The 26,316-nt window shown below is 38.8% G+C and overlaps 1 protein-coding gene across 1 annotated transcript; it reads right to left on the minus strand.

Annotated features, from left to right (window-relative positions):
- Positions 1-3,330: 3,330 nt before the first annotated feature.
- LOC114871153 (leucine-rich repeat and transmembrane domain-containing protein 1-like) lies at positions 3,331-4,718 on the minus strand. Its single transcript, XM_029176699.2, has 2 exons — positions 4,585-4,718; positions 3,331-4,175 (listed from the first exon to the last, which is right to left on the minus strand). Exons 1-2 carry the CDS (start codon positions 4,705-4,707, stop codon positions 3,474-3,476), a joined length of 825 nt encoding a protein of 274 aa, XP_029032532.2. The 5' UTR covers positions 4,708-4,718; the 3' UTR covers positions 3,331-3,473.
- Positions 4,719-26,316: the final 21,598 nt, after the last annotated feature.

A 26,316-nucleotide genomic window follows, 5' to 3' on the forward strand; every position in this document is an offset into this window, starting at 1 on the left:
AAGGCGAAATATGGGTTGGATCATCCAAATGTTCTGGCTGCTTCTACATACTGTTCCCCTCTTCCTTCCTGCCCGTAATCTCCGCTCGTGCCTTCGTAATAAATATAAAAGTACCCCAGCGGGATAGCTGATAGTAACGCGACTGTTGCCTCGTCAGGAAAGACCCGTCGGAGGGCGGGGGTTGGACAGGGTGCCGGTATATTATTTGGCGGGCCTCCAGCCGGCCGCGAGGCTCACTTCGTGCTTTTCATCTTAGGCATAGTTTCTCTTTTTTTTTTCTTTCCAATTTTTTTTTTTTTTTTATACATTGAACAAAAGGGGGATACGGTGCTCTCTCCAGGTGAGCCGACGAGTATCGATGACGTGCCGTTCTGTTCTGTTCTCTTGATTTTACATTTTTTCCGCGTACGTTGATTTGACATTTTCGTCCGTGCATTGTGGACCGACGGCTGAAAAGGCTGAATGCCCTGGGAATAAAGGGCTCGGCGAAACGGTGCCCGAGGAAAAGGATCCGCCACGATTCCCTGATACCGACAGCCGTCCCTCTATACGACCGCTTTCCCCGTTCAATTCGGATGTGCAAGACATTCGGTCGGATTCACCGAACGTCCTTGTTCCGTATTTAAGATTTCTTTGCGGAACGATTCTTCTCGAATAATGAGCTTTCATTTTGCAAAATTGAAAACTGAAATATAGATTACAGTGGTACTGAATTATTTTTCAATCGATCATTAACTCATTAGCGTCTACTGTGCTCATTTATGTGCACTCTATTTTATATATTATGTTACTATCCAATTAATTTTAAATATGGAAAAGGGTTTCTAGAGCACTTTAATACATATTTCAAATATACTCGTGGAAGGGAAACCATATTTTCTTAGATAAATATGGTATTTGTTATGTAACATGCAGCTTAACCCTTAGACAGAGGACCACGGAGAGAGCCCTAATTTTAATTTACCTTTCTTTTCACACTATTTTCATTTTTTAAATTTTATACTATTTCTTTAAAAATTATAGATACGTTTAACTAAAGGTTAATATCCTTGTACATATTTTGTAAGTTTGAGTCACGATTCGCCCAGGCTCCGTTGTTCAAGGATTAAAGTGCAACGAAACGAAACGAGTGCGTAGCAGTGGTAAGTATCTGGCACAGAATCGTTGCATAGAACACAAAATGCACCGTATGACTAACATCGGCGAACACTTAGAGAGTGTATAGCCTCGCCGCGTGGGAACTGGAGCACTCTGCATACGGCGAACGCTTCGCTGCGCCATATCTCTAAAGACGACGAAGACAACGACGAAGAGGAGGACCTGGACGATGCGGTGCAGCACGAGGCACGAGATCCTCTCTATAAATCACAGCGAGGAGCAGTTTCTCTCCGTGCAGGAGGTGGAACAATATCCTTTCCTAAGGTCTTTACCTACCGTGCGCCTACCGTGCTCACGCGGCTACCTCCGCCACAATAGCATCCGCGAAGGATTCGCGATGCTCGAGTAGAGTCTGATTAAGTACAAATAGAAAGAACGAAGGGGAACGCTTGCTAGACTTAACTTTGGGTCTTGATTTCGATCTAGAATTATGAAGGAGACCTTTGTTTTTTGCTGTAATACTATTAGATACTATTGTCAAAAAGAAGAAAAGCATTGTGTTACACATTACTATTTAATCATTTTAATTATAAAATAAAAAAATTAATTTTAATTTACAGTGCTGAATTAAGACGAGATCTAAGGGGGCTTTACAGGGGGTTCCTTCTATTTACTATGTCGCAAAAAAATTAAATAAGAGTTTCTTTACTCTTACCCTTTTTCTTTGCGATTAAATTTTATTCAATTTTATTCAGAACGAATTTCAATTTTTGAATCAGATTTATCAACCAAAGGAATCCTCCAAGGTTTCACAGCCCCGGACTCTATAAATCTTAATCCGATCCTGCATTAAACTGCATTAAAGTTAATTGATTATCAACTGTCATAGCGAAAATCATACGTAATCCACTTCGATAAGAATTATTGAGAACAAGATGATTTTTCATGTACGATGGTTAAGAAACATGGGAAAATAAAATGTTCGAAGAAGATTCTGAAGTAGATTCCCGTGGCGAGTCTGGTGAGCGAGTCGCATCGGATACGGGGCGGTTATCGGCTCACGTCGGCGGTGCAGGGTAAACGGTTAAACAGCGGTGCAACAGACAGTTCCACACACATAGTGTCGAGGAACTGTCTGCTGCTGGTTTCGTAGTTGCCCCGATACGTTCTCTGTTCAAGCCGGTCGTTTACTCTCCTCCCACCCCCAAGGGGCCGTTATTTTTTCGCACTGCTCGCCGCCTCGAGCAGCATTATTAATGACCGCGGAAACCGCGTCAAAGATCTCACGAGCGTGCGCGAGCGTGATCCGTCCGCGTGTACGATACGCGTTTTTAAACCACCACGACGCCGCCGCCGCCGCCGCCGCTGCCGCGTGATGAATGGTGGCTAACCAGAGTCGGAATGTTCTTGTCCCAGCGCGAGAATCGGCCAGAACCCGAGGATGAAGCAGCTAGACGCATCGTGATTTAACGCGGCTAGCGCGTATGACGTGCCATTGTGATTTAGGTGTTTAGATATTAACGGTTCCAGTCGCCGATACGCGGCCGGCTTTCCCAGAAGCCGGGGATTTTTTAGCCGAGCGGAATATGTAGCTGATATCAGAGGAAAGAGTGCGTCGCAAGCAATGTCCTTCATGGTCAATTCGCGATATTAATGGATGCCACGATGTATCGCGGAAACAATCTTTACACGTGACGCAGACAGTTTATTGATAGGAGAAAACTAGCTGTTTGCGCAGGAATGAAAACCATAGGAAAATTTTCAGACCACTGGATTCTGATAGCTTAAATTATACATTTCTTAAAAATTAATTTTGAGATAATAATGTGATCTTTTATAAATAGCAACTGGGTCAATCGAGATCCAAACTTATGAAACGTGTACAAAGATATTAATCTAAAGTTAAATGTACCTATAATTTGTAAAAGAAGAGATTTCATATATTGGAAGAATCATTTTTAAAGTCACAGTGTAATATTTAGAAAATACAAATTAAATTAAATTAGGGCTCTCTCCATGGTCCGCTAACTGAAGTTATTGAATTAAGTAATATTAGATAAAATGTAGGTAAATTGAATGCTACAAGAAATCAATATAAAATATTTCAAATTTTAATAATCTATAAAATAAAATAGAAAATAAAATGATGACTCCCTAACTCCCTAAATGGCTATAATTATTCCACAAACCATTTGGTATATAATCCATTTCCAAGATTAAAAATTGTCCCAATTGATAATGAGTTTATAATATTTATTACTCAAAGTATTACAAAATTACATAATAAAGTTTCAAAAGCATAGCGTCCTCAAGCTGATACATAGATTTGCAAGTTTGCAATAGCTAAAGCGAGAAGCAATGGTTAAATTGTACGATCACTGTTTAGCTTTCTTCAGCAAGTCAACATCAGCTCGCAAATCAGAAACCTTTTTGGTTAATTCACGAACTTGTTCGTTTAATCCAGCTACGCTGTATGGTAACGTATCGGAGGATCCCACTTTGCGATCGACGCATGTGTTTAAAATTGTATCACTCGTATCCGCGCCCGGTTCGTGAGCCAAGCATTCTTCGATCAATAAATCACTGATGCTCCAATCCTTGATGAAACGAATGTGGTTGCTGCCGAGGTACCAGGTCATCGAGGAGCGACACCGATAAGACCAGGGATTGCCGGCGATTAAAATTCTTCGGAGTTTCTTCAGCTTCTTCAGTAGATCCGGGGACAGGCACGCGTTCAAATCATTGTACGCGATATCCCAGACTTTCAGTTCGGGTAGAAGATCGTAGAAGGAAGGATCAATATCGGTGATGCGATTACGCCATAGGATCAATTCTCTCAGATTTGGCAGATCCTTGATCCAAGAAGCATCGATTTTTCGAATTTTGTTGTTGACCAAACCGAGCACTTGTAATTTCGAGAGACCTCTAAATGCATTGGGCTCTATCTCTGCTACCCCGCATCCGGTTATATTTAACTCTATGAGAGAATCAGAGAATTTGGAAAAAGCATCTGCATTTATTTTACTGGTGTTTGAGTTGATAATGTTGATTCCAGCAGCTCCTGATGGAATCTGTAACTGTATTTGATATTTCCTTTTCTTCATTCTTCTGTTTGTATTTAAGTTCAGACATTTTTGTGGAATATTATAAGGAAAGGATTAAAATTGTTTTTTTTTTTTAATTTAGATGAGTTCTACAGTGATGGATTTCTGGTGAGTCGAATACTTTAAAAACTAAGTGATTATTTAATTAGGGTAAGGAAATTATTGTTAAAAACAAAGATATGGAAGTTAATTATTAGCGAAGTTAAAAACTGTAATTAGAAAATAGCTTTTGTGTCTATTAGAATAATTATGAATATTTCTAAATGATGGAGATATTAATATTTAAAAGAAAAAAACTCGATTTGTAACAATATGCAATGTTTGAACAAATAAATATGTACATGATGCATATAGAGAAATATTCAATAGAATAAATAATTACGTTCAAATCGTTCAGCCCCTCGCATTGGTACCAATTATCAAGCCCATTCAGTCCTGGCTGACAATTCGCCAAACAGACAGTCAGACACGTAGCCAAAATCGCAAACCCGAGGAGGTCCCTCATCTTGTTCAGAATTTTAGCGGCAACTATCATCGTACGGTTGGAGATTTCCCTTTTATACCGATTCACGAGAACATTAGCGTCACGGTCATCGACAAGGAAAATATTAAACGGGGAAGCACACGAGTCGAGACAAAGGACTGACTCGACTCGACCTGACATACAGAGTGTACAAAAAGAAAGCCTGGCACTATAGACATCAAATATTCCAAAGAATAAACAATTCTTAATTTAACATAAATTACAAAATAACATTTTCAGTATAAAAATATGATTTTTGATATAATTTTGAATATAAGCTGCAAAGTTACAGTTGCAAAATTATAAAGTGATATCATCAAAGAGTTAATTATTAAATAGAATTAAATATGTAGTTGCTCAATGATCCTTATGAAAATTCAAAAAGTTATACTTTTATTTTTTTACACCAAGTATGCACATGTAAGTGCAAGAACGTCATTGCATCCTTACGAGACATGTTCAACGTAAACATTTGCAATAACGAAATGCCTGCCCACGTGCAGATTTTGACTGTGGCTTGCCTTGTAAAGAAATTTTTCCGACAAACAAGCAGTCTCGTTGTCGAAGACGTCGATTATTGGGGCCACGCACGCGATTTCTCCAACAGTTTCACGCTCGACGACCGACAGACAGCAAGAACGAAAGGAGACTCTGATTGAATAATTAGGATTCCTCGTTCGTCCCTCTTAGCCGCTCGTGTCACTGATGTTAATGTCGTGTAAGAGGCAGGGAACCGGTTTCTCTGCACGCCAGACGCAAAATCGATCGCAATGCCTGCAATTTGACGCCCATTGCCTTAAGTCACCTGGTATACCCTTGCAAAGCGTATTAAAATGTTCCGGATAATAACTGTATGATTTTGCGTTTAACGATGATCGAGTAGCTAGTATTCAGACTTATGGTGATAATGGCGGAGTCGATTAACTTTTTTGCCCTGACGTTAAACCTTTCTCAATTGAACTCTTTGAAATTTAACCGTGGAATATTCTCTATTCGAACTTAATTGGATGATACTTCAGTTCAGAAATATAAATTGCAAAAAGTCGACGATCATTGTGCATCTATTTTTATTGCATGGAATTCTTTTTTACAAAAGAAAATTCAAGATTTATGCTCCTGTAAAATTCAACGTTTTTAGTGTACTTTTGAGGTTAGTTCGACGCCATATTGATTTCTATTCATAATCTGATTGGTCCACGGAGACGAGCACCACAATGGCGTCAAAAAATCTAACCTAACATATTGACTTCTCTCATTGGATGAATTATAGGTAGATACCAATATGAAGTCAAAATAACCCGAAAAATTGTAATTTGACAATACGAGAATTTAATTTATAATTCATTCCTACAATTATCGCTAATGACCTTATAGGTTTCATATTTTTAAATAAAAAAGAAACTATAGAAACTCGATTTTCTAAGAATAGCAATCTTTGACATGGTTATAGAAGTATCAATAAAAAGAAGAACCAAGAAAGACGTTTATCTCTGAATTATTCAGAACAAGACAGCGAGGGCAATTCGAAATTTCGAAGTATAATTGCCGAAAGAATTGGACAAGGTGTCCGGCATCGACCAAATTCCCATCACCCTATTAAATATCGAATGATACTCTTTCGTGATATGGGGCTACGTGTTTCACAGACATTAAGCCCGATGCAAAGTGTGCACGGCACATAATAATAAAGCGCGTTACTCTTCGATCGTGCTGTAATCGGCCGAATAAAGCCACCTGACGATGCTACGGCCTCGGTGCATTTGTCACTCTCGTGCGAGCGAATAAAGTGTTTGCATACTCTTATAAAACGATGGAGCACCATGATAACAGGCTCGAACGATAAAGCTGCGACGTATCTGGCATGCACATCGCGATAAGCGACGGGCTACAAAGCGATTCGAAACGGAGTAAAAGTGCGTTAACCATACGTTACCGTAACGCTCAGACTTTCTGGATAACACCGAAAGCAAACGCGAATTTAACGTTACGAAACTTTATAGGGGTGGTTAAACAGAGGTTTTGAGAAACTGAAAGAGGTTTTGAATAAACTGAAAATATAAGGAGCTGCGTCTCCTTTTTCGACGGGCACTGTCAATTTAATATAATGAAAATAAGAATTATAATAACTCTAATTATTAAATTTATCGTTCTCGCATTCATATACTCGCGCCACTTTTCATATTTCCAGAAGCGCGGGAAAATATTCAAATTAAAAATATTAATTAAGAAAGTCTAAAAGCACTGAATTAACTTGCACACCTAATACATAATACGTGAAATAGAGAGCTTATGTTAAAAAGAAAACTAAACGATCTAATTCTGTGTAATTGCAATTATAGCGTGCCTCACGGCTCATGGCTGTTTATCGCAACGACTATGAAATATTCAAAAGAAAAGTCAACATTAAAAGAAAGAAACACGGACAGGCGATAACTCGTCAGAGAACTTGACACGCCCTCGAAATACTTTTGAATATCCATCGACGGAGTAAATTTACTTATCAGAATGACTTTCGCGTTCGCACGTAATTACTTGAGTTACGAACGAACATACCATATTCTCCCTGCTGGTTTTATCAGTCTCACCGATAAACCAGAAATTGTGGATGCCAACGACCAGGCCTGCTACTCGAGCCACCACCTCGACGTTCGCCGTCGTCGGAGAAATTCTTCAGCTTGTATTTAAGTTTTTAACATATGTATGTACATTTGAAACATGCTGTACACGCACGGAAGAGAATACGAGAGGTCTGCATATATGCATAAGCGGGGTGCACGTGGTGCGGCGGCAAATCGTAATGCTGTAATAATGGATGCACTAGCAGCAACAGTTGTCCAGCAGCACGAGGGGACGAGGATATGGAGATGGAAGGAACGAGGTACGGACAGAGATAGGGCGACTGAATAAGCAGAAGAGGAGTCTGCTCGTGCGTGTTTCGCGCGTTCCAACGACCACATTTGCCGTCTAAATGTTTGCGCTTCCTTTAAGAACGGATGCTGCTCCCTTCACTATCGTCTACAACTTATTCTTCTGATCCTACTGATAGATTAATTGCTCAACACTGGAACTACCAATGGGATCAAAATGATAAGTTTCAGCTTTTCTATTCTAAATTATATAATTTATTAAAATATTTTCTTTTTTTTATGTACGTTGTCTTTTGTTGAAATAAAGAATTATTTATTTTCAATTTAAAACTCAGTGCACATTTAACACTGGTAATGAAACTTTGCAGAAATGAAAAATAAAGAATAGGTACAGCTTCTATTAGCAGAAATTTTAAGTTATGAAATGGTAAATGTTATTTGTTTCAAGATTTAAATGTTAGAAGTCTGATAGAAGTCTAAAAATATGAATAATCAGAGGGAATTCCCTGGTGATAAGAGATGGACCAAGGAACATCAACAATGACGTGTACAGAAATCAGGGTACAGTTGCATCAGCGATAAGGTGGTCTTAAAAATGAGACGCAAGTAAAAATTGTATTACGTATAAGTGGCTCTTATTTTCTTACTATACTATGTAGATACGTATACATACACATGGATATATTGTAAGAGGCTGGTATCGCGAGTTTGAACAGGGAAAATAGGTAGGCCAGTATGCGAGGATCATAAAATGATAAGAGTTATAAATCAAATTACGAATTTGATTGTGAAACGTGTCGCGTGGTTAAAGTAAATACATTAGTCGGTTTCGTGATCCGAGAAAACTTGCGTCTCAGGCTTGACAGCATTAAAGAATCCATTAAGAGGTACGAAAAAGCCCCCGTTTATCGAATACATCTAATACGAAACCGAATAAACGCTTATGCTTGAAATTTATGATCGAAAATTCGATGTTCACCGTTCCTGTAAGTTGGTCGCGTGCCGGACCGAAATAATATTAACGCGGCATGCGATCACGGGATAAATGTTTGACCGATAAGGATTTTTTCGTTCTCTTAGCATCTTTGATGTTCTCACGAAAGGTGAAGAAACAGACAAATTGTCTGGTACTGCGGGAAAGATAAACAGATAGCAGTCACGTTGATCTTGTAATGTTAAATGATAAGGGTGTCGGCATTGGCGTAACTAGGGGTTTTTTTTCAGAGAAAAGATAGGAACCATAGAAATTTTGCAAATTTAAAAATTCTAGAACTGTGAAATATCGGAATTGTAGAATTCTGTATCTACAGAATTTTGGAATATTGAAATTGTACATAGACCTGTTGAATTTTGAAATTGTGAAATTTGAAAAACATTAAGTTTTATAATGATAAGGGGGAGCACTATTAATTTCTAAAGGGGTCAGGCCAACCCAGACTCTTGTCTAGTTACGCCACTGGGTCTCAGTCTTTTTCGCCTTATGATGTAAATATTATTACATAAATATTATTTCTATTAAATCCTAAGAAAACTTAATATTAATTTTCGAATATTTCAATAAAAATTGTTTTCAATATCCTACACAAAGTTACCAATAAATACCAAATGCAAATAATTTAAAAATACATTATATAATAGAAAATTTGAAAATAAAGCAAAATATTTGCCATTCCATTCGCGTTCTAATCTAATGATACACTTTGTATATTAACAGCGTGCACATAAATAAGACAGTCACAATGAATCATCAATAAAGATAACGAAAAGTTATTCAGTCATCGCATAGTAGATCGCGTCTAAGAATCTCAATTGTGTAACGATTCTTTGTACAGAAAGTTAAAGTGAACGAAAGGATAGATTTGAAAAATTGATTCGAGCCTACAACTCGCGAACGCACGTGTTAGGACAGAAGGAACGGCTGTATTTCAATCCAGCGACTCAACATGAATGAACAGTTACCTAAGGATATATGGAAGCAATAAACCGCCCTACGCTGTGGCAAAGTGTGAATCGGCTTTTAAACTGATACCCGCCAGAATAGAGGGCGAACAACGGCTCTGCACGGGGTCGTAAACGAGTCTCGACGAGAAGCATTAAACCATAAGCATTTGTGACGTGCACGTGCAAGAAACGCACGTGCGTATTGTTCTGTTCCGAAATTGGGTCAAATTTGAATCGATTTATCATTCTTTTCTTTCTTTTTGGAAAAAGGCACATTTGACACTATGAATATTGCGGAGGCGTCACCTACCTTGCCATTGATGTCCACGAATTCAATATACAATTATTCTCAAAAATATTCTAATGCTTGCATTCCAAAATATTAATATTACAAAACAATAATTTCTAAGTGGTACTTACATTGTATGAAGACTGTAGCATTAGGTTCTATTTTACTGTTATCTCAAAGTACCCCATATGCTGTAATTAGAATAAAATAAAATTTAGTATAAAAATTAAAGCTTTTATTATAATATTTAAATCCAGCATCAAAGTTAATAAAATTAATTTAATTAAAATTCTAATTTTCCTAGATTAACTAAATTATCTATTCTATCTTAATGATTCATCATCTGAAATCAATTGTAAGAGTAATACACAAAGGATTACAATTTAATTCCAATATTGCTTACAATTTTACGACAAGCAAAATAGTATGAAGAGAAGAAAAACATGGATGAATATCGCTTTGTCGTGATGGTACGTCTAAGAGAATTTCTCGATGGTCCTATGACAAGGGCCAGGATAACGATGGATCTTTAACGTTGAGAATACTCGTTGCGGAGAAGATAAAACATGGATAAGAGTGGCGTAACGACGGTGAACTAACGTCGTAAGTCCCTTCTTTACGAGGTACCTAGATGGCTTGCAAATTATCAGGAGCAGTTCTAAATAGCGATGAGATAAAGTCGAGTCTCTGTTCATACAATTCGATAAAGTCTACAATGTCTACAAAAGAATTACGAGGTTTGTATTTCTAGAAAAACTTCGACATCTTTTAATCTCATTATTACCGCACAATATAAAATTGATGAGCTTAAGATAAAATTTCTTAAATTATCTGTAGTACCATAATACCATAGTTCAAAAATATAATTTTTAGCAAGAATATTTGAACAAATAAATTTCCAATTCTATTCATATTAAAAATCTTATGTATCTCACTATAAAAAAGATTCTTATTCATTATTTATTATTTTATTCATTTGCAATCCTACAGTAGCCTCAATTTTTTTCAATTTAAATAAGTACTTGTTATAATTAGAAATCTCACGACAGCACTATAATATAACAGATCTTAAATAAATTTTACCTACACATTTTTAAAATATGTATAAAAATGATAAAAATTGAAAGATTGATTTCGTTCACGTTTCAAAACTACTAGTGTTTGATTATCGATCATTATAGTACTTGCTATCTCGTTTGAACGATGCATAGTGTAATTTCTTGTGTTTAAGATGTATTATGAACTTGAACGTGTAAGAGTTGAAATAAATAGTAACAACATGTCAAAGGGTGTCCACGTATTCCTGCAAAATTACTCGAATCGTGGTAGACAGTAATTACACTTGGTGTTAATTAGTTGCGTGATATATGAGTTTAGCATATGGGAAAAGGAAGCCTAAAGTGCTGATCATTAACTGCTTGTACACGTTGCCTTGCATTATATCTGCTTGTATCTGTATGTAACACAAGCCAGACACAGATTATCTACCTTTTTGTTCGCGATGAAAAATGTCGAGGTGTGAAAATTCATTAACGATGACAGTGTTAGTACGAATCATAGACAAATGATAAATACATACTCAGGAGTATCATTTGTCAAATGATTTGAAGGAGGATAGAAAAATTAACTGAGGTTCATAAGCCACAATAATTCTCGAGTTTTTATTGAATAGATGAGTTTGAACAAATCTAATTAGAATATGTTTAAAATTAAAACAAATCTAAATATATGTTAGATAAATTTCTGTAAAATACTAGTATTTGAGTAAATGATTATGTAATGGTAGATTATTCTAATGGTATGTCATTAGGAGATTATAAATAGTTATTTGCAACGCTTTTTGCACATTAAATTATTCTTTAAAGATGTAATATTAAATATTAATGGTGGTATTATACGCAACGTTACACTATGAATACATTATCATACTATTTTCTTTTTTTTATTGCTTCCTTTTCTGCCTCTAATATTTAATGCGTTGCAATTTAACCTTTACCTTTATATCATTTTTCTAGGCTATCATTAGTTTTTTCTTAAAAAAGCTATGCATTTGTAAATCTGTTTTTTAAACATACATAAATTATTATAACTTTCTGAATATTTACAACTGTCAGGTGTGCAGTATACTTTACACAAAGCTTTCATTACCATTCCAACACAATTTCACCCCATTATCCTCATCAAATTTCATTTTTAAATGAGAGTGAAATTTTAACAAAAATTTACAATATATCTGATTGAAAACTTATGAGATGAATTTTTCTAATAGATGATTTTAGAGACCCTACTAGAATGCTTAATAAAACCAACAGAAACTATCAGAAAATCGCTTTAAAATGAATAGGACCTTTATCAAACCCCTGACACGGCACAGATACGATTCTTTCCCATCCCCCTCCATCTTCTCTCCCTCGTTTAGCTCCGTTTCAGCGCGTCCGACGTTACCTCGATCCTCGTGGAATCACAGCACGCCAGGAGTGCTGTAAACAACTTGGCCGCCCTCGGAAACATCCCCATAAAGTACGTTTTATCTATCGTAAATCGATGGAGCGGCGTATTTCACCGGGGCGGCTGTTATACAATGCAGCTCAATTAATGCCAAACTGTTGGCCTGATTTATTTCTTAACTGAGACACGGTGCCGCCGTGGCCGTAGCCGCGACCGCGGCCGCAGCCGCATCGCGATAATCGTCGATCCGTATACGGGTACGTGTGTTTCGCCCGTAAGTGCGTGGCTTCGCTTACGGTGAATCACTGGTATGCGGTGTACTCGGTGAGCAGATTAAACAGCCGTTTCTGCCACATTAAAATACACCTCTGCCAGTCCTCCTTCTCGACCCTTCCCTTCCCTTCCCGTTCAAACACTCCTCGCTTTTACACCGAAGATTCGCCGCGAAGATATCCTTCGTTCTGATGCGAATAATAGTCGATTGTAGTGTCCACCGTAGGTAAGAGAACGAACGGAACTACCTTGGTCTTGCTACCCTTCCTGCTGTTTGTTTGCTAAAACTTGTCACTCTGACCGATATACCGAACGGTTTTAGTGCATAAGTCTCGGCGTTTATTGTTTGCTAAACGTTTCAACGCGGTCAATGTAAACGTTACCGCTCGGATCTACTCCCTGAATGTAACGGATACGTTTGTTTGGATATTATGTAAGAGATACCGTTAACCCTTTCAGTCCTGGATTTTTAGATACTCGATAAAATTCTTTTAATAGAAAATATTGGTTATAAGTGCAATAACGTCGTGTCATGGTAATTGCCATCAGCAAAGCTGAGATGGGGTGCCCGTGCGCCAGGGGTGGAGGGTCCCGGCGTGTTCGTCAGAGGTCCCGGGGCCCTCCTCTAGCCCCAGTGCAGGCCACCGTGGAGGCCACCCTCCCCAGGGGGGCTGGAGGTGTCTTGTTGAAAATTTCCTCCACGAAAAATTAAGGTACAGCAAAGCTTTCAATATGAAGGTGGCAACTATCGCCAGTACGGTAATGTTCTTTTTGTATTATTAATAACAAGGTAGTTATTTAAGGTATTCAATTATGATTCACTTAATCTCGTCCACGAAATTCGAAGCTCTGAATTCCTATGTCTTCACCGAACGGTCATCCTGCTTACAAGCGATTCACAGAATGCAATTGATAATGAATAAACCGTACTTTAAAGTGAATTCTTTTGACGACTGACACGATGGCACAATATTGTCCTCGTTACATTATTCCGACGTCGAGATTTCATTGTTTCAATTATTTCGCAGTCGACAGTTTGTATACAGCACACGCGGCAGGTAAGGCGAGAATGCGAAAGCCTTTGGATTCTTAGAAAGCAGAGTAGGCCGAAGATAACAGGTACGAATTCTGAGTTACTTGGATTTAACATGTGGCTTTGATCGCTTAGACATCTTACGTAGCATATTTAATTGTTTCAATTATTTATTTTTAATCATATATAAATTAAAAAAAATGAAACATTTACTAATTTGAATATTAATAAAATTTTAAGATCGATGACTTTACTAACAATACGTTAAAAAATCTTTTGAATAATTATATTGAATAGTTAATATCGGTGCAATAAATTTGCGGAAAAATAGTTTACTAGACACGATGTAACCTTTTCCTATAACTGTAACGTCATGCAATCAGCCTAACTGCATCGAAGCATTTCCACGGTTTCCACACGCGGTGTCAGTCACAGATGCAGTTACGTCGCGACGTCTTTCACGGTGAATGCATAGACGCTCCTTTCACGTGATAATAACTCACAAGTGACAGCGTTACCTATCTACCTAACAATCTGCTGCCCTGCCAGAAATTAATTTAATTTGCCTGGAGAACAGTATCGCAACAGTCGAATCTGAAACGCGTTACCTTAACTTTACCTGCATAGCCGCAACTTTTATCAAATATTTTTCTCTAATCTAATCAAAAACATATCGCAATCCTATCTGGTAAGGAACGAAAGTAGGGATCAAACGTAATTCGTATCGCCGTTGCTACAGATACTTTACACGTTAGTGGCATTGTATCGAGCCTCGATACGATTGCCGTTTAATCTCGATCAGAAATCTCTCCCACCCTCGCGAGCCTTCGTGTTCTCTAAAAACACTCTTCCACGGCGATCGGGCAAAGCGAGCTGCGTGGGAAATCGCGGCCGGCTGGTAATTTCTCTGTCCTGATTCTACTGACGCTGCGAATTATCTACAGCATCCCAGTTTCAAACGCAAAATGCCCTGAAACGGCAGATCAATTTTATTTTTTATGTAGAAGCAACCCTTCTCAACATTTCCGTCATTTCGAAATTGAATATCATTAGCTGCTGGAGGCTCGATCACGCGATATCGCGTGCTAGATCATCAGCTACTTTAATAACAAAAATATTGTACAACTTGGTCCGAAAAGGAAGTTCTATTATTGCGAGGGTAATTGCACTTGCAATGCACCAGGAACCGAATACTTCTGATAATGCGATTAGAGCCGAGCGTGATCCGATGGAATTATTCTTTGCGATTCGCGCGGAATCTAGGTAACGCCGGCAGCTGATCGAAATTTATTCGACGGATAATTGGTGTAACTTAGTGAGTCGCGTAACGCGAGTTATAAATCCTCACACGACTGATCTGACCTATATATTCGTCGGTAGAATGCACTCGGTGAATCGAGGAGAAATCTGCTACTTTGTAAAAATACAGGGGGTAGCTAAATTATTATACTCAAACGATTTGTTCGCAATATATGCGAAAGAGGTGGTTTTAATTAATTTAGCAATGTATGAATATTACTGATACTTCATATATTTATTAACTACATGTTATAAGTAATATATTAATCGTTTTTTGAAAAAAGGTGTGGGGAAACTAATGCATGTTAGGAATTGTACATTTCGGCCTGTATTAGTGGCTGGAAAAAGACTCAAAAAGTCCTTTTTAGTTTTGGAGTCTTTCTACATGAATTGAAAATAAGCTCATAAAAGCTAAAGTGATAAAATATTAGATAATTTCATTTTTTCTCTAAAATATAATCTTCAATCTATGTAAAAATGTCTAATTATACTTATAACTTTATTATTATTAAGAAATGATATTATAAACTCGCTTAAACATACAAGATATGAAATTTTTGGTCTGAGTATAATAATTTTCCCACCCTCTGTAATATGATAAAAATTTATCAAAATTTAGAAGAATTTGTATTATGACTGGCAAATACTTTTTGCAATAGGGAAATTTTCTGGGAAAACGACTGGTAGGACCGATATGGATAATACATTGAAAGCAGACATGGATAGTTATACACAGTCTTTGACGTTTTTTGGCTGGTTCTATCTCAGCTAGTTTTTTGAGAAAACTCGCCCTGGATGGAAGGTCACGATCTCGACCGACCAGGGGATTGGTATCCCGCTGTTGTTGCACGCTCGAGAAGGTGTCTCGTATCTACGTCCATCGCTAAACAGCCCGAGCGTGAAATCAGACCAGTGATCTCCGTCTCTCTTCTTCGTTACCCTTTCTCTACCATTTCTCTTTTGCCTTGCTTTCTTTCTCGCTCGACTTCTACCTCTCTCTTCCTCTTTAATTTTCACTGGAAACCCAGAACGACCGGCATTATCCGTACGAAGGAGGATTCTAAACGTGATCCTGGTCGAAAATCGTATTTCAGGGGCCAAATCTTCTGGCCATTCTGTACATTCAAATGGTAGGAATTTCGGGGACACCGAATTCCATGCTAAATTTACTTTCACGAAGAAATGCGTTTGTCTCGGGGAATTTGATTTATAATTTCGAGATTTTGGATTTTTCATGTACTTTATATATCTTCATGAATCCCCTAATAAATAACTGAATAACAGCGTTTTTAATAAGGAGGCAATTAATAAGCCATATGTCATTACTGAAACTGATCAGATGAACCTTATTCTGTATAATTACAAAAAGAAGATCCAACATAAGTTTGCAAAAAAGTTCATAAATTCATTACAATCGAATAACAGAGATTTTGATTGTGGACCAATTAATAAGCCTTTCAGTAATAATGATTAATCTTTTAATTTTTAAAAATGATCCAACTACGAAACATGTCACCAAATAAATTGGTCTTCATAACATACGTCATCATTGAAATTGATGATACGAACCCTATTCTGCATAATTAGAAAAGAAGGACCTAGTTCTCCAAATGAAGCAATAAAAAAAAGTGGTCAGCTAACGAGGGACACCCAAGTGGTCATAGATCCATGCGAGAAACGAAGGAAGAAGTTGATGCAGGGCGTTGCCTCCTGGTTTCGCGACGTTTCACCTTAAGGCAGGATTTATAAAAAGGCATCGTATCTCCACGGAGCTGAGCCGTATGACGAGCAGCGTCACGTTTGCGGCAAACGACGCACACGGCGCAGCTGGAGTCTCTGCATAGAGACTCTACGTGCCTTCTATCCCGGCATATGCGTTCCACGGTATCCTCGGCGTCTTTCGTCCCTTGTCCCTCGCACCCCCGTCGTAAAGCCACGTAATACTCTTCGGATCCTCGAGAACTGCCGAACGGGCAAATGGGACACGTTCGTGGACGCGTAGCCCGCAATTGTCGCGGTTGTACCGGGCATCCAACTGCGTTCGCACACTTCCCGGCATATGCCCGTCACGTACACACGGCCGTGCACGTTTTCTGCGTGTATAGGTGGACGTGTCAATGTTGCACACATCACGCAAAAGTATCTCTGCGGACAGGCACCGTGACAGGGAGGATCCTGGGGAACCACAGGATTGGAGATCCTTCGAGGGGATGAGGACTGATCAATCCCTATGGCAAATTTTGCGAGCATACCGAAACGTACAAATGTTTCTTGTATGACGAATGGAGGGAGAAATGAACTGGATTTAGTTTTGTTTAAATGCAAGGATTTGTTGTAAGAAATGGGGATGCTATTTTAATTTCGTTTTAATTGACATTGCTGTTCAGTTCATTCCAGTGGAAATGGACATATGTAGTACGACACTAATAACAGTTATTAATCATAGGAAGATTAAGAGGAACCTAAGAAATTACGCAAATGTGTTATTCTTCTCATCTAGCAAATTTCCAAAAACTTATTTCCTCGATTCTTCAAGATTAATACAGGAAAATTGATGTTGATTAATTTTTCGATTCCATTTAATTCTGACGTTAATCATCCCCCGAAACTCTGAAAGCATCCGTGTTTCCTTATAACGAGCGATCTGTATCGAAAGACGATCTTCGTTTACAGTAATCAACATCTCCCGAAGATCCAATCAGGCTTTCGTCACCGTTAACTGGAAAACCGCGTCTCTTCGGCGGTCGACCGTATCAGAGAGTATCAACTACCTACATCGTCCCTATGTACATATGTACTGTATATCCATACAGAAAGCGTACTAGATGCGAAACAGGGAATGTTTACGAGGCAAAGAGGGAAGGTCCCTCCTGCTCCTGCTGCGTGGTTCTCGGTCCAACGACAGGGAGGAACGAGAGTAAGGCAGGGTAGATAACCCTGCATCCTAGCGCTAAGATAACCCGACTTGACCCGCGGGTCCTCCTTGCTGAATAATTACGGGGAAGCCTCCTATTCCCATCCTCTTCCATCCTAACTACCTTAACCTTTCTGTTTCTTCATCATCTCTGTCTAACGTTCCTCGATGTCCTTCATACTCTCTCTCTCTCTTTCCCTCTTAGTTTTCGTCCTGGTGCACTCTGTCCCTCTTATCGGTGCATAGAAGCAGCGGGAGACCTGAACCTGGTGGCTCTTAGCGATGGTATCGACCTGCGGAGAGTCTTTGCCTCCCTCCTGGCCCTCCTCTTTCCAAACCGTCGACCCTCTTGCCCACCACTTCGCCACTTGCCTTCACCCCATCTCCCCTTTTCCTTCTGATGCCATCCTAGCCCTCCTTTACAACCTCGCCCGGTCCCCCCTGGGCATTCTAACGCCCGCTACAGCAAGGGTTGCTCCGTGACTGCTCCTTAGGGCCGCAGGATCGAAGACGAAGGAGCATAGAAGGATCGGATGTATACGTATACCGTGTTAGCATTACCGTTCGGTGGGAGAACGATGAAGAGAAACGGACGATGGCTGGGCCCGACGTGGACTCGGCTAGGCCCGACCCAAGTCACGAACACGCACGGGATGAGGATAGATCGTGTGCCTCGGCTCCGTCTTGCTTACCCGCCTCCAGGGGCGGTTGCTGCTTCTCTCCCGTTCCCGACCTTTTCTACGAGGATGTAGATTACCGTTTACGTAGCCTTTTGTTGCACGCCTCTCTGCCGTTTCCTTATCTGCTGATTATGGGAATGATTCGTTGCCCGATCTCTGCGCCGCGAAAGTTTCTTCGCTCCGCTCGAGTATCACTTAAGGATAGAAGCGTGCTGGCAAACGGAGCTTCATCGATGTGTACGATGCACCGTGGACTCGGTGCCGGGGATAGTCGTTTCAAATGTCAATGCGAGGAATCTGATTGCATCTAGCTTTGATTTTATTGGACACGCTATGATTATTACGGTAGTAATAACTATTTGCTGTGGAACAAAGTGCAGAGTACAAGGATCAGACTCTTGATTCTCAAAGTCTAAGGAGTATTAATTATTGATTTGATCAGTGCTAAACGATAGGTGTTTCTTCAATTTAATCATTCTTCTGGAAAATTGACACTAACTGCTGGAGAATGATATAATTGATTCGGAAGGAGGATCTTACAGAGGATACGAGGCAGCATTTTATAGTTTTGCAAGTAATTTCATATGGTGGCTGAAACACGGACAATTTCCCGGACCGGTGGTCGAATCAGCATTACAAATGGCACTGATAATACAGCGCGACACGAGTCGTCACGAAAGTTTTACACGGCCATTCTTTACCCTGCCCTGAACGTGCGTTTAGCATTTCATTATGAGAGGAAAAGCTGTTCCGTCCTCTTTATCCTTACCATGCACATGCACCTGCAGTTTAATTCCGAACTAATACGTATGAAATTTTGCAATTTTCCGGTACACCCTTTCGCGATGATCTAAGGAAAATTTCATATCGCTCGAAGTAAGTCCTGTTTAATTCCTTGTACTCGATGCTGAATCCGTATTTTCCATTCCCCAGCTCCAACTCCCTTGGCAGCATGATAAATTAAAGCTTCGAAACTTCTCGTGTCCAGCGCATTAACGAAACCAGAAATTCGAATTTACAATCGTGAAAAGCGTAATGGTAAATGTAGAGATAGCGAAACAAGAACACACGTACGCGTATGAGCTTCGCCGGTCGCGTTTGCATATGCACGCGTAATTCGAGTAATTAGTAGGCGAACACCTTACGCACCTCTAGGTAGAGTTAGAAAGATAGAGCTTCAAAGAAACTGATGGATTTATATAAACAGCATATAACGGAGATACATTTAATTAATAATTAAAAGTTGGTATTATCATTTTATGATAAAAGGTTATAGATATAATGAGCATAATTAATTAACTGTTTCCAAATAATGGATACAGGTACGTACACTTGCGATCAAATCAGGCTTCCTTAGGAAAAATGGTTCCGGGTTCTTATTCTTTCCTTTAGGCATTCCTGAGGGAGAATGTGCCCTCCCACTACTACTTATGGTAAATTTGAATGAATGTACTTTTCAGTTTACACGAAATTTAATAATATTTAAAAATTAAAAATCATATTGTTTTATTCTTAAATCACTTTTAGTATTAATATCATCGAAAATCGCCATTTTCCTTAGGGAAATCTAATTTAAGCGCGAGTGTACTTCGTTTAATTAGTGATGTTATATTTTCTTCACTATATTAACAGAACACCAAAGTAACTTCACTACACACTCGCCTAATTAGTGAACAAGAAGTTCATATTGCAGCAGACTAGAACTACAAGTAATTAGTCATTTAATATCTTCTTATGGAGGATTTCTAAAAGTGCAATTCATGAAAAACTTTCTGGATAAATTACACCTGTTTACCAATTCCCATTACTCGAGGAACTTCACTCGACAAGCTTCAAACTAATTATACATAGCACTCACAAGTACCATAAACAGTTTGCCTTCCTATACAATAGAGTTAATTAATCTACGATGAAAGATAACAGAAAGGTATTTAATTCATAATTGTTTAGTAGAACGTTTGATAGAAGTTCTTCGAAAAGAAACTTATAATGGGTTATACCAATTCTCATTGTATAAGGAATAATTTGATGAACTTCCTGAATAAATATTCGTATGTGCAACTAACACTTCATTCTGTAATACAATAAAACGTAAGTCAATCAAACGCTATTAAAAAATTTCGTTAGATAATATTTTTATTTTTAAAAAATCTCACTTACTATTTTCAGAGTACTAAATCATAATAATAATAATAATAAAAATATTTCTAATTCCTAATAATAAAATTCCTAAAATTCCTAAAATTCCTATAATTCCTAATTCCTACAATTCCTAATAATACCTATGGATAATGATTTCCTTTGAAAATTCAAGTGTCACTCAAATATGAGTGACAGGAAATTCAATGTGTTATTAACAAACCATCACAGGCACAATTCAACTTCTACATAGGTGGAAAATTGCTGTAAATAACAATAAAAAATACATAGCAAGCCCAAGCTGTGTTCAAAAATCGAATGAATAAAAATTTATGCCACACCTAAATATTTTCTCGAGCCACCGAAATGAGTTATACAATAAACAAACCAACCAAACGATTAAGGATAACAGAAACGTATCTAATTCACAATTGCTAGAGCAGTGTTTAAGAAGCTCATCCTGGGCGAAACACACGTGGCTGTCGGTATGTGCAGCATACGTGTGCATTAACACACAGACACAGGAGGAGGAGCCCTCGTGTTAGCACACACGAAAACGTGGTATGTGCGCGTTAAACCGCTCTACCGCGGAAACGCGTTAAACCGCTCTTCACCCTGTGGCTCCTTGTTCCTCCACTTCCTATCCTCTCTGTTGGCCGCGCATCAACCCTATTCGTGAACTTCCGGTCCTTGACCCTTTCACCCTTTTCATACTCGTGTCCTCTCGCATCCTTCAAATCCACCACCCCTCGCCACCTACCGACGTCCCTCCCGCTATCCCTCTTATCCTTCCATTAACGGTGTAAGCCCAGGCCCGTAACGCATCCTTAAAAATCGTCCGTGGCATATTTAATGTTTGCACTTTGACGCTTCGTTGTAAAGCTTCTTTCGGGGATCTAACAGGACTCTCCATTAGTGTTTAATTACATAGAGCTCTTCTCGTTTCTTCCTCTTTTTTCTTTCATTCTTTTCCTTTTGTTCTTCCTTTCATGGGACCGTAATGCCTCGTGAATATTCAAGCTGGAAGTTTAGTAATAACGCGGCGGAACGGTGACACCGGTTCGCTAGCTCGTACGATTCCATGTTTACACGACTGCGATACAGTGGCTACTTCCGGTACGTTCGAACCTTCGCCGGTGGACGAACGTATTTGGATTGATGTCGAAGGTAAGATGTAAAATACGTTCTTTGCAATTTAATTCGAATTTGAAGAATTTTTATTTTTATCAAAATTATAATTATAAATATACTTTCATGTTTATTTTGTAACAAGTAAATTTCCTTCCCCCTTAAAGACATGAAATTTTAAAGCATACTTTGTAATTTTCTTTGATTATGTTAATGAGCAAATTATAGAATAATGAGGTATAGATTTAAGTTTATTATATCCGGTTTCCAATTTCAAAGAATTGAAATTATCCACTGAGAAAGTGTTGACTGCTCGAATATTTTTACAACAATCGCGTGAGCCATTTAAAAACAATTTTGCATAATTATCGTGATTAAGCGTAGAACGATTGTAATGAAAGTAATATTATGAAGAAATGTGCAAGATTTACATACTGCTTAGAATATAAAGAACGTTGCATGTGTAATAGTGCGGTACAGCCATAATTATGTGTAATAAATATTGTTTTATTTTACTACAAGATTTACGATAAAGCCATGTGTACATTAACTGTGTCAGTTTTATCAAAAACGGTTTTGAATAAAAATCAAAAAATTACAAAATAGTAGAATTATTTTAAACTTCTAAATGTGGTTTAAAATATTGATTGAAAAATATATTTTCAAATATATTTTTTTTACTAAATAAAAATAATTGACATTTAGAGTCGGCAAAAATCTAATTTGCAAGAATAATTTATCCTGAGGCGAAGTTCGCGGATAATAAAAGGCGAAGGTGAACCGAAGTACAAAAAGGAAAGAAAAGAAAAGGAGAGAAGAATGATAATACTTTCGTGATGGCTGGGTCATTGAGACCGAAGGCAAACAGGGATCGGTTCTTGATCGCGATAGATAGGGCCTTCGTGAACATTTCCAGCTGGGGTCATCATAACGAGGTCTTGTGTCACGCGCTTGGTATACTACACAGGGAAAAAGGAAAAAGAGAAGGGAACCGTGAAAAAGAAACGGCTGAAGACGAAGGGAAAAGAGAAGGAGGAAGGAGGTCGAGGAGGACGAACTCATAATGGGATCCCATGAGGAAACGATGGAACAGCGAAATGAGTGGACCCCATTTACGCAAAATGTATACGTATTATATTTAGTTTATGAAATGCGTTAGCTTTGTAACTTTATAAGTTAAAGAAAAAGAAAAAAGATCTATTTCGCGTTTTCCATCCCTTTAAATTAAAAATTTCTCAACCCTTGAAATTGCATTGCATTAAAAAAATATCCTATTCACAGAATTTTTGACATTTTTAAATCTGTGACTTTTCCTTTCAAATTAAATTTGAATTATTGTCCCTTGCAATTTGCAAATGAGCTTTATCATTTGATTTTTACCCGAATATATTGCGCTCAGATTATTATCAATGCCTGTTCTGGGAGTCGTTTTGATAACGAAAATGTAACGTTCAAACATGGGAGGCAGGTACAATTGTAGGTGGTCCCAGATGTCCACAATCCTTTCAGCGCAAACAAATCAACAGTTCTCTGTCAAGCATCAGTCCATGCACATTGTTGCAAAGGGGATAGGTGCAGGTACGTGTAAACGTTCACCGAAGCGGATTCGAGTCGAGCGTATGCATATCCGTATGGAAAGGAGTTCCCGTATCTCACCGGTCTGAGCCACTTAATTGACACGCGGCGCGTCCCTAACACGCGGCGACCTCCCATCCGGTGACTGTGATTCTCTTCCTCTATTTTTTTTTCTTTTTTTTTTTTTTTATTCACTCTTCCTCTATCCCTCTCGGTGTTTCCTCTTTCTTTCGAGCGTTCCTCTGGTGCACGTAGAATCACGAATCTCCATCTGTCGCGGCAGTACACACCGGCCGCCAATTCCTCGTCGGTCCAATCATGGAAATGGAAATACTTCATACGCGTATAACCCGGCAACGACTACACGGCCGACGGCATAATTAACGGCTCGCTGACGGCAGATATTGCTTTTTTGACTGCAGCGTTACTGCACTTTCAGAAGATTCTTTGAGATGAAAGGTGAAATTAACGAGAAACTGTATCGATGGAGAGAACGAGACCGGGTTTGAAACCTCGTCCGCGTAACACTGTATACGCGATACGAGTAAATTTGATCCGTGAACGCCTCTTGCGCGTAATTGTGTTTATAATTGGCCTGCTAGCTGCGTAACGAGGCAAATGTTGTGCTCGATCGTTGTTACGGGGAAGAAAGAGGCTGGTGTGTACGCAACATTGCTTTTATGGTAATTTCCGGTTGGATTTAGAAAGGGAAAATAATTTATGGGACAGTTTCTGGTATTTGATTTTTCCATTTACTATGTAAAAAATATTGAATACAATTTTTTTCTTTAGGATTGGATTTTATTTAATTTTATTTAGAACAAATTTCAATTTTTGAATGTTAATCCTGCCCTGAATTTAAGAATAATACAATTAAAATTACAAAATTTTAATAATATATGTTCTAATATCAATAATTTCAAGTGGTACCCTCAGAAAAGTATTTGACTTTTAAATCGGTGGATTTTTCGAAAATTTCTACTCCAGTTTCCACGAAAATTAATCTTATACGATGCAATAATGAGGAAATTTGCAATGGCAAATGAACACCATATTTGCAAACTGGATCCAGCTTTCGACCCCCCGCGATCGTAAAACATTCAGTTCTTTTTCGGAAACGAATCGAGTGAAATTCCTTCGCGAGACAGACTCGCGGATTCGTTCAACTATCTCGCTGATTATCGTCGAATCGACGGGTCTGAGTGGAGGAATAGTTAGTTACTCGGTACCATAGACGAGCATCCGAAGAAATTGCATCGCCCGTAAAGGCAAGTTCGTGCCGAGACGAAGCGATTTGCCTTATAAGAGACAGCACGTGAATGTGCCTGAACGTGGCACCTTTTAAGTGCGTCCCGTGCAGCCCCTTTAAACGCTACAAAAGTCGAGATTCTACACGCAAATTCTGATTACGTATGCGCGCAAAACTAACTGCGACGCACGTACCCGGATGGACTTTCGCCTTTTCCCATGGCGCTTGTTAGTCCTGCATCCGTGACATTCTCACGTAAGGATTTTAAACCGTTCGTTAACGAAGATTAAGCGGAATTCTTAGCACTTTGACTACTATACTGGTTATTGAGTGCTATCTCAAATTTGTATAATCAATTAATTAATATTGTGTTAGTTATCAGTGATCGGCACTATAAAATTTTGTGGAAGCATTATTAATTTTGGAAGGTTAAAAATGGAAAATTTTAAACACTCAATTTGTTAACACATATAAATAAATAAAATTGACGAGAGAAGTTCAAAACCAAAAACAATAAAAGGAACACAGAATTTAATAAAAATGATCGCAAGTATAAGGAAAGAAACCTACCCTAAGTGTAAGTGCCACCTAATGGACAGTAAAAGCATCCCAAACAATAAAAAAGTATAAAGACAAAAATCTTTATAAATTTAACTAAAAATAGAAAACTATTCCTTTCTCTTAACATAATTAATACACTGAAGTCTTGCAATTAATCAATATTTAACAACGTCTTAACAACCCCTATAGCATTTTCCAAAAGCGAATGGACCGTCTCGAGTTGAAACGGATAATCAGGGAATCGATACCCGGCTATTTACCTAGGACATCCATGGAACCATCAGTTTCTCCCCCCTAGAGATCAATTTACGTCCGAACGATCCTATCCTCGTCGTCCGGAAGGATCGGCTAGCAATGACGCGGAAGACGCAAATTTCACGTGGATGTTCCACCGTATCGTCAGAAGGAGATGAACGTGTTTTGCCTGATCCTTCGATAGAGAGGGATCAACGGTTGGGAGGGAAGGTGAAGGGTTATACGAAGAACTGATGGTATATAGGCTTCTTACTTGGCATCGGGGAAAAAGAAGATCACGAAGAAGAAGAAGAAGAAGAAGAAGAAGAAGAGGAAAAGACGTGGAGGGCGAGCAGGTAGGTGGGTAGGTAGGCAAGCAGGCGGTCAAACAAGAGGAACTTAGAGAGAAGGAGGGTATGGGAGGGAAAACGAAGGAGGGGATAGTTTGCTCTGGATTCCAAGCGTGACCCCGTGCTGACCTGGCGAGAACATCTCAGCGCATCTTTCTTTCGCCCTCGCAACACACACACACACACACTCGCGTCCACGTGAACGAGTTCGCACACGTTGCGTTCGTCCACGTACACGCATACTCTGCTTTTCTCTCCATTTGCCCTCTGCAATTATATACCCCCTTTCACCCCCTTACAACCTTCCTACCACGGGCTATCTTATCTCACACGCTCTACCTGCGTACATCTACGTACATGGTTGCAAGAAATATACAGACGGACCGGTGCTGAGTTACTTGCGGCAAATATGTGTCCGCTACGCAGCTAGTGTGGAACTCTTCTTCCGGGTCGATATCGCGGTGTGACAGTTATCTCTGATTGACCGTAATTTCTGCCGTGCAGAGATACTTTTAGAAGAGGACGAGATAGGAAACTTTAATGTCTCCGATGTCAATGTTGCGAGTACCTGGTGTTTACGTACCGTGAGTAATGTTATGTTCTATGGCACA

Source organism: Osmia bicornis, chromosome 3, assembly GCF_907164935.1.
Source record: "Osmia bicornis bicornis chromosome 3, iOsmBic2.1, whole genome shotgun sequence".
In the NCBI taxonomy this organism is placed as follows: Eukaryota; Metazoa; Arthropoda; class Insecta; order Hymenoptera; family Megachilidae; genus Osmia; species Osmia bicornis.

What these genes read in the sequence shown, in the direction of transcription:
- LOC114871153 (XM_029176699.2), bottom strand. Translation starts at nt 4,707, where the DNA reads ATGAGGGACCTCCTCGGGTTTGCGATTTTGGCTACGTGTCTGACTGTC. An exon ending in AGGGGCTGAACGATTTGAAC is followed by an intron (nt 4,176 to 4,584) that starts GTAATTATTTAT and finishes TATCAAATACAG; the next exon opens with TTACAGATTCCATCAGGAGC.